This window comes from Falco peregrinus, chromosome 1 (genome assembly GCF_023634155.1).
Source record: "Falco peregrinus isolate bFalPer1 chromosome 1, bFalPer1.pri, whole genome shotgun sequence".
NCBI classification, from domain to species: domain Eukaryota; kingdom Metazoa; phylum Chordata; class Aves; order Falconiformes; family Falconidae; genus Falco; species Falco peregrinus.
The window spans coordinates 24,378,677-24,391,738 of NC_073721.1; the positions used below are offsets into that span (position 1 = coordinate 24,378,677).

Sequence of the window (13,062 nt, forward strand, 5' to 3'; positions counted from 1 at the left end):
CCTAGTGGGTAAATAAACACCTTCTTTCTCGCAAGCTCTACTACTTGCCTAGGTAGTAGCCAGGTCTCCCTGCAACATCTCTTGCCTTTGAACCTCCTTGAGTGTGTATGGTTTTGGCTAGGATATAGAGCAACAGAAAAGCTGTCAGTCAAAGCAGTGACTGTGACCCACGTAGAAGTCATAGCCAATACACCCTACAGTTCTCCAGTCATACCTGAGGTTTAGTTTCCTCTTCATCCTTATAATAGAAGAGCTGGTCCCCACGCAGCACAAACCACCGCTGCTGCCAGTTTTTCATAATGCTCCTTTGTTTCTTCAACCAGCCACACTTCAGCACACGATCTTGACAGTTTGGAGAAGAAGGTCTGGAGGGAGGCCCAATCTGTTCACCCATCACCAAACTCTTTGATCGGGCTGAAAAACCAATTACAGAGTAAAGGAAAGAAAGGAATAAGAATAATAACATACAGAGAGGCTAAATAACTCTTCTGTACTTCCTTCTCTGACATGGACAGACCATTATGTGCAGGCTCTCTCTTGATTAGGTACTTTTTTTTCCCAGGGTGTACATTCAAGTTCATTATAGTCATGCAAAAGACAAACACCAGCCTTTTGGCACTGCTCACTCTAACAATTTTAAGTGATACGATACCTCCACCAAGGCCTCTACAGTTCATATTACCTTTCTTTGTGGCTTACTGCCTTCCAGCTCTACATAGGAATAATGATATTGCTCTCTCCTAAGGGGATATTTGCTCAGTGAGAAGATGTGTAAGCATGGTGAGGCGAGACAGAAAAGAAGGAAGGAGAGAGCGTAAGAAAATATTCTCACTCCACACGCAACCACTACTGGAATAATCAGCCAGTGAAACCAGCTGCCATGGGGTGGGGAACAGCCAGCATAGATAATGTAGCTATCCAGAATAATTAAAGTCACCTCACTCTTAAGGGATTTATGACATTGAAGCAGAAAAACACAATGGAAATTAAAAAAGACAAACAGAGAAGAAAGTTGAAATGTTATAAGAAGTGCTGATATGGTATCATAGCTTCTTCAGAATTACACTTCGCTTATTTTTGCTTAAAACACCTTGCTGAATTTAACCTAGGCTCATGTACAGTGTTAGTCCTACTTTAGGGAAGTTTACTAGCAAACTTCAGATTCACTTCAGTAACCCAGCACTCTCCAATTCTGATTATTTTTATATAGCCAAAACAATAATTTAAAAAAATACCTTAATACATAATTCACTTAAAATCAGGTTTTGATGTATCCAGGCTTATTCTCTAAGCTTACTAACTGTAGTCTGAGCTCTCAAACAGGCATTTTCATGCCAGCAAAATATATAAAGAACCACTTTTCACGATGAAGCCAAGATCCTTATGCCTTCATATATCCCTTTCTGTCAACACAGTGCCCTCTAGCAGATGACTACCAAAAATACGAGAACTTCATCTCCTCCCCACTGGCCCCCAATACTGCCAAGAAATGGAGCACCCTATTTTATATGCATCTAGTAAGAAAATAGGCTTTTCACATTTAAATCTCTATTGCAAAAGCCTGTAAGGATCTAGTTGAAGAAACTGCCTCTGCCTCATTCCAGGTCACATTTTACAACAAGGACCAAACTGTAATATGGTTTAGACTGTCCTAGATTCCTTTCCACATTCACATTATAACATATGGTATTACAAGAACAAGTATCCCAAGAATTTTCTTTTCCAAATGGAACTGTAATGTTTCTTAGGCAACATATTGGTAATTAACCTAACCAATAAGTCTAATAACTCCAAAATCTATACTTCTATAAGCACTCAATACTCTCCAGATTGTGTGCAATTCCCAGCAGTTTCCAGTTTTCCTGAGTTGCATATAGTTATATAAACCCTCTCCTACTTCAGCCCTCCTACTAAAAAGAAATTAGGTCTGCTTAACTGGACAACTACTACCTTTGTTTTAGCATCTATATTGAAAAGACATCAAATCTCTAGCTTTAGATTACTCCAAAGCATGTTATCTCATATTTCCGCTCGCATACACTTTGGTGTTATTTGTACAGCTCTTCCTAGTAATTATTATAGTGAAGAGCTAAGGCTTTCATGATCAGTCACTGGAGAAAGAGTATCTTCATATTCTTATTTTAAATAGCACCACATCTTAGTCAATTGCTATGGTTATTAATTCTTCATGCTGTCTTAGCTTTCTATTTCCTTAGAGCTTTTAGTTGTGACTGTAAAAGTTAATTTCATTAGGGAAATACTTAGCAACCTCATCTGCAAGTCAACAGCATGGATCAGATAGAAATTTTCAGAAAGAGGAATTATTTATGACTATTAACAGCATTGATGTTCATATCACATGCTTCACAGAACACAATAATTGCATAGAGGATAGAAGAAAACTTTCATAGATGAACACAGCCTTCCTTTAAAGCAGCAGGTATCTTATACTACTGGGATCAAAATACTTGCTTTGATAATCTGATCCAGTACATCAAGCCCCTAATTATTAATGGTAGATATATATTCTTAGTGCTCATCTATTTAACAGAATTATGGAATCAGCAGAGTGTAAGGAAAAAAACAAATCAATAAATCAGACTCACAACAACTCAGTGAATACTTTACATGGTCTGGAGTTCTGATCCGTAATGCATTTTAAATAATACAGCACAGTTTGGTTTTGCTCTTCACATTTTCATGAATTAATTATTGATTCCGCCAAACAATAAGTTCTAAACATAAATCAATGTAGAACGGACTCAAGTTGTTCTTGGAAAAAGGTTTAGGATTCATTTGCACAGTGCAGCAGTACTGAAATGCCAACTACAGGACATAACCATTCAGATGCAGGGGAGCACAGCAAGATTACAACAGACTAGGCAGACCCATATCCTCGCTGTCCCATAGGTGGCACTAACAAGCCTGGATTTGGGGGTGACAAATCATTAGAAGGAAGGCAAGAATCAGAGTCGCAGACCTTGAAAATACTCCTGTGGCTGGAAGTGACACTGGCATATGGAAGTTCCCATATCCAGATGAATACGGGAGCAGGAATATGAGCAAAGGCAGTGGGGTGACCATTAAAGCCCATTGTGCAAATGCCTGGGCTACACTAAATAAGCTCCCTTTGTCATGTCTTTAACAGTAAACTCAAAGATTATCCCGAGGAGTGAATAGACCAAAATGGATAGAGCCACGCTGCCATTCCTTATAGGCAGCAATCTTTACCCCCGTTCCAACTCAGCCCTGTCTAAAGCTAATCTTGCTGTTTATCTTCCTTGCCCCACTAACAGAGCATCACAGACTTCTGCAAGAGTTCTTCTACAACTCAGAACTGCCTCCAAGCAAGATACATATTCCTGTTTCCTCAACGCATCTATTCTCTAGCCTAAGCAGGTGCATAACTACAAAGAAAGCTTTTCCCCTTCCCTACCCATACCATCCCCCCTTCCCGAGTTCAGTCCTGCTTGGCAATATTATACAATCTCTTCTGCTCTCCTTCACCTGCTTACAGCTCTAAATATCACTACAGATTTGAGCAATCAATATAAAGTACCTACTTGAAAATAGAGACATGGAAATCAATCAAGTCAATGCAATTCAGTATCAATTAAAGTTGTAGTTCTTTGAAATTTCATAAGCAGGGAGCCTAAAATCAATATAGTCATTATAATAGATTCTGGCTGACAAACTGCCCTACCATGAAGGCACTTTGCTCTAGTGTTTCTTCAGTCTAATGACACGGTGACACTATGTATTATTTCTGGTATAGTCTTTGTTTAAAGTACTAGCCACAAAGGGAAGTGGTTTCACATACTACAAACAATATTCTCAGTTTTATTTAATTCATACTTTGCCTCAAAAATGGATGCACTGAAAACACAAGAATCATATGCCTTAGAAAGTGATACTGCATTGCCTTTCACCGAATTGTAGGAAATAAAATCCTTGGTTTAGTCTGTTTTATGTGTCTGTTACACATCTGTATTTGCATTTCAGTTTGATTGCTAAGATACTACAGCCAGTGAGCACAAACGAAACCAAGAACTTCCTCAAACCACTGTGACAGCTTAGCATCTTGAAACACAATAAGCAAAGAAATTAAAGGCAGAATGTTTGGAACTGTTGGTGGTGAGATGTATTTAGGCAACTAGAAGGATATCAGAAGAAATTGGCAAGGGCTTTTAGTCCCCTCCAGCCAAATAGAGTAGTAATTCATACAGAAACAAAAGGGTGCTACATAGCCACATGCCTATGCACATTTTGCGACTTGGAAGACACCACATTAAGAAATGCTACCATAAGAGTAGGTTAAGCTCCGTTATTTCTATTCAATAAAGTTACACCTGTCTATTCAGAACATTTTATAGATCAGGACAATGTGCTGTGATTCTACTTTTTTTCCTCGATTTGTTTTGCTTTCAGCCAAAAAAAAATATGAAAGGATGTTTTACTATGGAAAATAATTTTTCATGGCTACCCATCAGATACTACTGAAGAAAATGAAAGTAAAAACAAACAGGTCTGGAAACCCATCATTTTTTCCAAGAGAAACTATACATGCATTACACCGGAAGCAGTTATGTAACCTTACTTGTCCAACCAAAGGGAAAAGCAGGGAGATAATTAGCTTTACATACATTTGTCTAGTAATCTGCATTTTCTGCAATGGTTAGGATACCAGACTGCATGTACCAAAGGAGGTAGGCTTGCCAACAAAAGATTCTGACAGTCTGAAGATTTATTTGTACAAATATTTACTTGATATTAAGTTCCTAAGAGAACAACTGCATTCCCAAAGGCCGTTTCAAACATCTGAAATCCAAAATAAACTAGTCTAACTTTACCATCAGACTAGAGATGACTGCTGGTTAGAAACTGGCTATATATACAGGGTAAAATACATTTCAGGCCTTACTTTAAGGGCAGAAACTTTGTTTATAGGTATTTAGCTGTAGGTAAGACACATTCTGTTTAAAAACTAACATCAAAGCCAAACAAAAAAACCCCACCCCACAATCACCACAGACAGCCTTCTGAGAAGAAGAGCAAAAGAGGTGGATGTAGGAAGATCTGAACAGCAAGGTAATGACTAAAAGGCACATTTCAGCTACAAAACACAACTATAACAAAAAAAAAAAAATGAGCCAGCCTGAAGGACAATGACAAGAACGAACTACACTGTAGCAGAAGATGCATCAACACCCCAAAAAAAGGAGCCCAAATGGACTGGGAAACTAGACTTGCTCATCAAGAAGCACCCTCTTCTGAGAGGTTCATCCCTGCTCAGAATTCCTAAGACAAAAAGCTCAAGGTTCTGCTTTCAAGAAGTCTGCTGTTTTATAAAGGTTGCTACCCCTTATCTCTTTTGCATGGTCAGAAAAGTCAGCGCTCTTTCACTGGCAAAAGACAAAGGAACTGCATGTGAACCAAGGTGTTGTGAAGAATAAGACTAGACTGCATAAATCCTCCATACCAGCATGTTTTAAGAGAGGGCACACTGACAGTGGCTGGCAGAACAGGAGGCAAGACTTCCTGCTAGCTAATGGGGTTAGCACACCCAAACAGCACTGTTGTACTACACATAACTGCATCTGGTACTGAAAGCTGTGTAGCCCTGCTTTGCCATAAGCTCAGGTACAGCAACACACATTTAAAGTTGCCTGTAGCCTTTCTAGAGCTCTTTGCATCAAACATCAATAAGCATGCAGCATTTCCTTTGTAGAACATGCAGAAAAACTATCCTGTTTTCCACCTACAGTACAGCATTTACAGAACACTGTCAGAACCAAGAGACAATGTCACAGTAGTTTGAGGGCAGGTGCTTAGTGACTGGCATGAAGAAATTAATCTTGGTCTTTTACAGTGTTCAAGATAACAGCCATGACCTTTCACCACCTTACAAATGGTATAGCCAGCTCTGTATAAGGTATGTTCTAAATCAGAAAAATAATTTTATACTCTAGTGACCTGTGCAATGTAACCGTAAAAGCCACTTTACTGGTCAGTTACTTTGCAAGAGTATGCAGGTAGCGCACCCTAAAAAAAGCGGTGAGGAGATCAGTTGAAGGAAGGCAAGAATCAGCTTCAGTCTTAGTTAAATTTCACAAAGATTCAAGGCTTCCATGAAATATGCTAACAGATGACTTGGTAATGTCTTTATTGCAAGGAACGCATACATGGTAGCACATACTGATACACATTAATGCAGGGCCTTTCCACAAGTCAAGGAAAACTCGTCTTTGATAATTAATTCAACCCACTGCACACAATGGAAAAAAAACAACAACACATAGTCAGTAGGATAATTTAGTCCTTTACTCCTGAAGAACAATTTACATTCATCTTTAAACTATTGTTACAAATTCATGGCATCTTGGACTCCAGAACAGGTAAGGATTTTGGCAATCCATTGCTGCTATCATACAGGTAAAGGGGTATTGGTTTGTTGGTTAACATTTCACTCCAGCTCTGGAGATCCATGACCTATTACACAAAGAAGTCTTAAACTTATTTTGCTGTCACTAGCAGCAAGAAGGCCAGCAGGTCTCAACTCCACAGAAGAGTCATTTAAAGAGTTTAATCTTGTATTTTCATTAGGATTTGAATTGTTATCCCAAGTTGTGGGAATATGTTGGACTTTTGGTACCTGCCAATGAATAAACCTTAAATTCCACAGGTAACCTGCCACCTGCTGTTCACAAGAGTACCCTATGAATACATAAAGCCATGCCAGTCTTACCAAACCACTAGCATTAAATGATGGATAAGTGCCAAGATGGAAGGGCGATGGCTGGATTCTTTCAGCTACAACTGACCACCCTACAGATTTCCCACCTAGTAAAGTGAAATACTTTATTCTAAAAAACACAATGTGTTGTGGGAAACCACAAAGAATTGTCAGTATTCAGACAAGATACCCTGCATCCGTGCAGAACTGGGGAATTTGCTAGGTCTGTATTACAAAGTAATACAGTACAATGGGTGTAGGGCGGAACAAGTAAGGAGGAACAGCTTATACCACAGACCCACCATCTATACAACACTTATTCAGGGATCTTATTTGGACTGACCATGGAAGCATACTGCACATGGAGCACATTTTCATCCAGAAGTAATTCAAGGCTATGCTAAAACACCCTCTAAAACACGGTAGGTAGGAAAGATCAGGAGATCTGCTTCAAAAGTGTGCCATTGATTCAAACCCAGACAGATGCAGACAACCCTCAGGACTCCAAATGAGGACAATGGACAAGATCTGCCAAGTGACCCAGCAGCTTAAGCTAAGGACAGAAGCACACACTCTGTAGAACTGACAGTAGATAGTGATGCTAATAGATATTATAGCAGTAGGGACTAATAATTATAATCACTTTCTTCACTGAAGAGTTTAAGCCTTAGCTGTTGAACCCTGCCATTCCTATCTCTAGTTTTACTGCTCCCAGCATATCCATAGTAGCACAATGGCTGCATCTCTACAGTGTGATTAGAAAGCATAAAGAACAGGTAAGAAACTGTTACAAAAAAGTGTCTGTGATAGGACAAGGAATAAAGACATTATTCATTTAGCACCCTGACTACTGGCTCTTTATTTCTCAATAGATGATACCACACTAAGGGGTGCAATGCTTATGCCCTCCTTTTGGTATCAGCCACTTTGCTGCAGCAAAAAACTCAAACTCATGCAGCAGTGTAAGTTAGCTTCTCTGTGACAGAGGGTACAAAACACGTTAGAGCACAGCCATTCAAATTTGCCTTCCTAATGCTCCCAACTTTTTCTTCACTAACAGTGGCCTCCAACCCCTTCTATAAACAGGAAGATGAAGTAGACTTGCATAGCTTGCTGCAGGTCATATTTTAAGCACATTATTTAGCATAGCTTTCTCCAAATCAATGACTATAAACACAAAAGGCAAGGAACAATGAGGTAATCCTATGTACTCTTGAGGGAAGGTTAGAGAGCTACAAACTCCATGAATTGAAAACTAGTCACTGAAGTATGCTCACATGCTTCATTTATTTGTTAAGTACTGAAAGGGACACATAGAAGCTGGAGGGCCAGCCCATTATAGATTTATGCTAATCTACACCAATAGACAGCAGGTTCAGGTCAGCTTCATTACCAGGAGAGATTAAACACTTTGTGGTGGTTTTTTTTTTTAGGTTGTATGTGTGTGTGTGTGTAGAAATCAAAGATATTCCTACCTCTTCTTGCTGATCATGAGTAAACCGTAAGCAGAAGGTCAGAGCCCCAGATTCAACCTGCTGTGTCCTTTGTTATTGCAAAATCAGAGTTACAGACCATATTGATAGGCAGCCCAAGTACAGAAACCTACTCCTAGCCAAAGACTGTATTTTCATTTTCAGGTCCCTATATCTGTAGTATCCTGTGATAGTTCCCAGCTAGATCCACTGCAGACTATTCAGAGGACAGATCAGCACTTAGTTTTGTAGTCCATTGTGTGTGACAAGTGGGCGTGCTTTAAAGTGATGCACAAAAAGGCTATGAACTATCTAGCAAACCCAAGCACCAGCTCTTCACTCCCACTGAACCATGGCAGAATCTCCTGAAAGCTGTACATCATCTACATCTGGTTGGTTAGAACTGCCTACCTGACAAGTACTGCTGAAAGCATCTCTGCTGCTAGCAAAGTTCTGTATTTCCATATGAAACCATGCTGAACTACAGCTCACTGCTGTCAGAACAGGCAAGGCTTAATCCCTTCTCCCTACACCCACACTGCTCTTCCCTTCTGCTGATACACCCAGCCTTACATTCCTAGGCTTCACTGACAAGGTGAGGCCTTTTTATAATAGTTACTCACAGGAATGACAGAAAGTTATTTCAGTTTTCTTCCTCCTATTTTAGTGAGTCAAAACAGGTTACAGAAGACTGAATGAATACGTTGTACTCCCTCCTACGGGTATGGCTTTAAGACTTAATTTTTAATAGCCTTCCCAGCCATAATGGACTGAGGAAGAAACCAAAAATGCTGACTGTGATAACACTCGGATTTGATCTGGGACTGTACCCTGAGCTCATACAGCACCAGGTACTGTGGAATCCTGGTCAAGACTGCAGCTCTTCACAAACATAGATCTACCACACTCCATGGAATATCCCTTCCCAAAATTATTCTGGACTGAAAAAATAATCAAGACTACAGAAAACTTTGTCAAGGTCTTTTACCAACAACCGACTCTAAGATACTATATTATGGCCGAGCCACTTTCAGCAATAAACTTCCCCAAATTCAGTCATCATATATTTCTGATTTCCCTCATCCAGACATCAGGAAGGTATTCATTCCTACCCTACTTCTCAGGGCATAGCATTGAGCCAACAGTTCAGTGTGCCTGTTTCAAAGTTTATTGTATCTATTTTCAACATGCAAATCCTGCTTCCTTCTCTGTACAATAGGTTGCTTAAAGTGACTTGCCTTACTGCTGGAGTTGATTCAGGGGACAAAGGCAGGAGAAATCCAGGAATTCTTACTTCTGAACTTGCTCTGAACCTAAGTACCCAACTTAGATTATTTAGCCATAAGTATTTGTATTAAGATGTCACTGGTTAATAAGGTAAGGGTGGCTGCTCCAAAACTGGAGGGCTGCACAGGAATTAAGTATTAACCCCGCTTCTACAGTTCTCCCAAAGAGATTGTGATCAACCCAATCCTTTCCCCTGCAACAGAACCAGTTCTCACCTTAGAACCAACATATACAGCTACCTTGTCATTTAGCTCCTTGTATCATAGGTTTGTTCTTTAAACTTCTATACCAGTTCACAGAATGACTGTCTTACTGAAGTGTAAGAATTCTTAACATCTGCATTTGAGAGGAAGGATATTACAAGCAACTTCTGTCAGCTGCAAGGACCTAGTATCTCCTCTCTTTAGGTCTTCATAAAGACCAATTTACTGCCTTTTGGGCACAAGGGACACAAGCTCTGTAGAAAGAACACACATTAGAAGAAATGTCAGCAGAAGCTTCCCTCCCCCGTGTTAGTTTTAAATACCTTAAACGCATGCAGGCCTGGGCAGAGTCTAGGCATAGATCTTTTCCTCTTCTGGCTCACCATAGCTCATACTGCAGCCTCATCAAGGGGTTTCCCCTCCCCACCACAGTGTGCAAGTGCCTTTATTGTTGCCTCAAACTACCTCTGCCTATAATGCAGACAGCTGGAGAAAACAAATTAAGCTGCTTATGCAGCTGTGCTAGCGTATCAGCTACCATGAACATAAAGGCAATGCCAGCATGGAAAAAAAGTCATTCTGGTTATCACCTTGCAATGAAGATTAATAAATTTATAGAGGCACTAGAAGTAGCAGGTGACTGCCATCTTGGGGGAGAGGGGTTAGCATTTGTAGTGCTTCCACTGTGCTCTTCACAACCCTGCCAGTTTCACTCCATGGGTGTTTCACAAGTAATTAGATGGCCTATGGCTTTTTCATTTTTTAATATTTAATTCCCTCCCCACAAGTTCTCTGCCTAGCAGTCCAGCTACCCTTTGAACTAATTTAGTACTCTTTCTTAAGGCCCCCTCCACAGGAGATGAGACTATGGCTCATTATTTCAAGTTCAGATTGCCAGTGCTTAATAAGCTGGCACCTGCCTGCTAACTTTTCAGGGCTTTCTTTAAGGAGAATGATTTCCTGCCTAAGCCTTCAGGCAGAGACAGAAAGCTGCTATTGCCAAGAGCAGCACTTCAGCACACACCATGAAGCAATCCTATGCGGAAAGAGGGACTTCTCTACAGAGGTAAAAGCATGCCACCTTTGAACAGCCTGGGCCCTTCTTCATGGGACATACCACAATACAAGAGTAGGAATCTGAACCTGCCTCTGGAGGAATCCCACAAATACCACCTTGTTGACCCTTTCTGTCTATGCATGAGACCACTGAATCAGGACAATAGAGACAAAGCAATTGTAGCACACAGCTGATAATGCAGCTCGCTATCGCACACCCCTGCACCAAAGCAGCACAGTGCCAAGCAACTGACCTGGTACCAAGGGGCAGAAGCAATTCCTTGCTTTATCCACCTCCCTAGGGCTGCACATGATGAGAGGGGACATGCAGCTCCCTCTTTGTTCACTTCTCCCCCACTCTTCAGGGTTACTTCCTCCTGCCACCTTCAGGGCAGTTAATCCAGCAGCACTCCAGCCCCAGTGCCTCCCCTCCGCAGCCCCCATATCATCACCTTGTGATTTTAAACTCAACTCAGCACCTTTAACTCACGTTCCTCCAAACAAAGATGATGAAACCCAGACCCACACCACCAGCCACTGCCACCTCCACCACCTCCCCAGCACCTCATAGACCTTCTTCCTCCACCAGCTCACAAACTATGAGCTATAAACAAAATCATATTTCTCAGCACCACACCCTGGCATTTTACCTTCACATTTTACACTCCTTTCTACAGCACAGCATCTGAAATCACCTCTCCTGCCTTAAAGACTCACTCATTTAAGTAAGAAGGGTAGTGAACCTCCCCCTCACAGCTGGGCACCTTGTTAACGGTGGCTCTGCCATGCCAGCTGCAGCTAGTCACACTGATTGCTCCCTGCCCCGGGGGGTTGGTGTGCTCCCAGCAATGCTGGTGGGCTCTCAGGGGCTGAAGGAAGTGTTTGGAGTTCACAGCTCCAGGGCTGTTATCTTTGATACCAGGAGTAAGACACTGGATGTTACTGTTTGCCTGGTAAGCTGGAGGTGCCAAGGTGTTGGCCTCCCATGTGCTCTGGAATAGCCGTGTTATTATCAGCCTGTCAAACCAGAGCCACAGCGTGGGGCTGTTGGAGGCACTGGGGTTCCTCTTTACAGAGCTAAGAGGCTGCAGGTGCTATGCTGTGGTTTGGCAAGGGGAACTAGACACATGGGAGCGTTCCCCTTTTCTGCCTTTTGCTGAGCAGTGAAAGGAGGTTTCTTCACAGAGCGTGATTTTGAAAGGAGTACAGTCAGAGGAGAGGCCTGCACTGAGCAGTCTCTAAGGTCCTGGACTTGCACAAGCAGCACTGTTCTGGCCTCTGCAGGGGAAGGTGCCACCAGTTCTTTCCTAACACCAGAGGAAAATAGAAACTTGACAGTGAACTCCTGTTGTGCACAGGGCAGCAGGATTGCCTCCTCGCTGTGGAGTCTGGCCAAGAGCCAGAAGCTGAAGGGTTGATGCCTTGCTAAACAGAGAAGTCTGAGCACACTTAGCGCCATTTGGCTGCTTCTGTGTCCCTGTGAAATGTATTTATTTCACTGTTCCTAATTTCTTCTCTCTGCTATGTTCTTCTTCACAACTGAGTTGCACACAGTTTCTTTTTCTCCTTTCTGTTGAAGTCTCCTTTAACCAGTGTTTGTTTCCTTGCTGGGCCTCATCTCAACTCTACCTGTTTTATAGATTGTCCTGCTACTGAGGTTGTGGGGTTCCTCTTATGTGAGGTCCAACTCCTGGAACCTGAAGTGTGTTGGTGAGACCGAAGAATTATTAACTGGCCACACTAAATATGATTCTGAACAAGCAGCATCTTCTAAAAGAGTCAGAGGTCTCCTCCATTGGTCTAAAAATCCCTAATTCATATCATCATAGCTTATTCCCTGAGCCTGGCAAACTCAGGATGAGAACTCCTGAAAGCCATAACCAGTTCACAGCCTTCTGGTGTGATTAAGACTGTCTTGAAGAAGTGATAAATAACATCATTTCCTTTAGACAAGAAATCTCTAAAGAGATGACCTCAATCTCACCCTATGTTTCTGGTACAGAATAAAAGTTCCTGGAGGCACCCCCCCACAATTTCATATCAGTATGTTCATCCTATTATGCTGATGCCCTCCATTTAACTCGAGAAATAAAGTTGCAGGGTTGCATTTATATGACTAAACTGTTCTTAACTAGTGAGCTCTTACAGAGTTGATGTGTTATGACGACAGAAAGAAGCCAGTGAAAAGCTGTTAAATAAGAAGGAAGGATAACCCAGTATTTCTTCACATATGCTGAACCTGGGGAAACTCGTTTCAAGTCCTGGCTCTGCCTTGGACTTCACATGTGGCCTAGTGTTTTTCCCTCATTCA

At 41.5% G+C, this 13,062-nt stretch overlaps 1 protein-coding gene across 7 annotated transcripts in view; it reads right to left on the minus strand.

Moving 5' to 3' along the window:
• Nucleotides 1-13,062, minus strand: part of ARHGAP22 (Rho GTPase activating protein 22) — a 150,114-nt gene that overhangs the window by 132,171 nt on the left and 4,881 nt on the right. For 6 of the 7 annotated variants that reach the window (XR_008745405.1, XR_008745404.1, XR_008745389.1 and 3 more), the window contains exon 2: nucleotides 215-414. Coding sequence is in view for 4 of the 7 variants with exons in the window: in XM_055793560.1 (XP_055649535.1) it covers nucleotides 215-414 (200 nt within the window). In the remaining 3 variants the exon portion in view is untranslated. Of the gene's footprint in view, nucleotides 1-214; nucleotides 415-10,018; nucleotides 10,115-13,062 lie in introns of those variants that run through there. The other variant, XM_055793562.1, reaches the window with a different exon arrangement.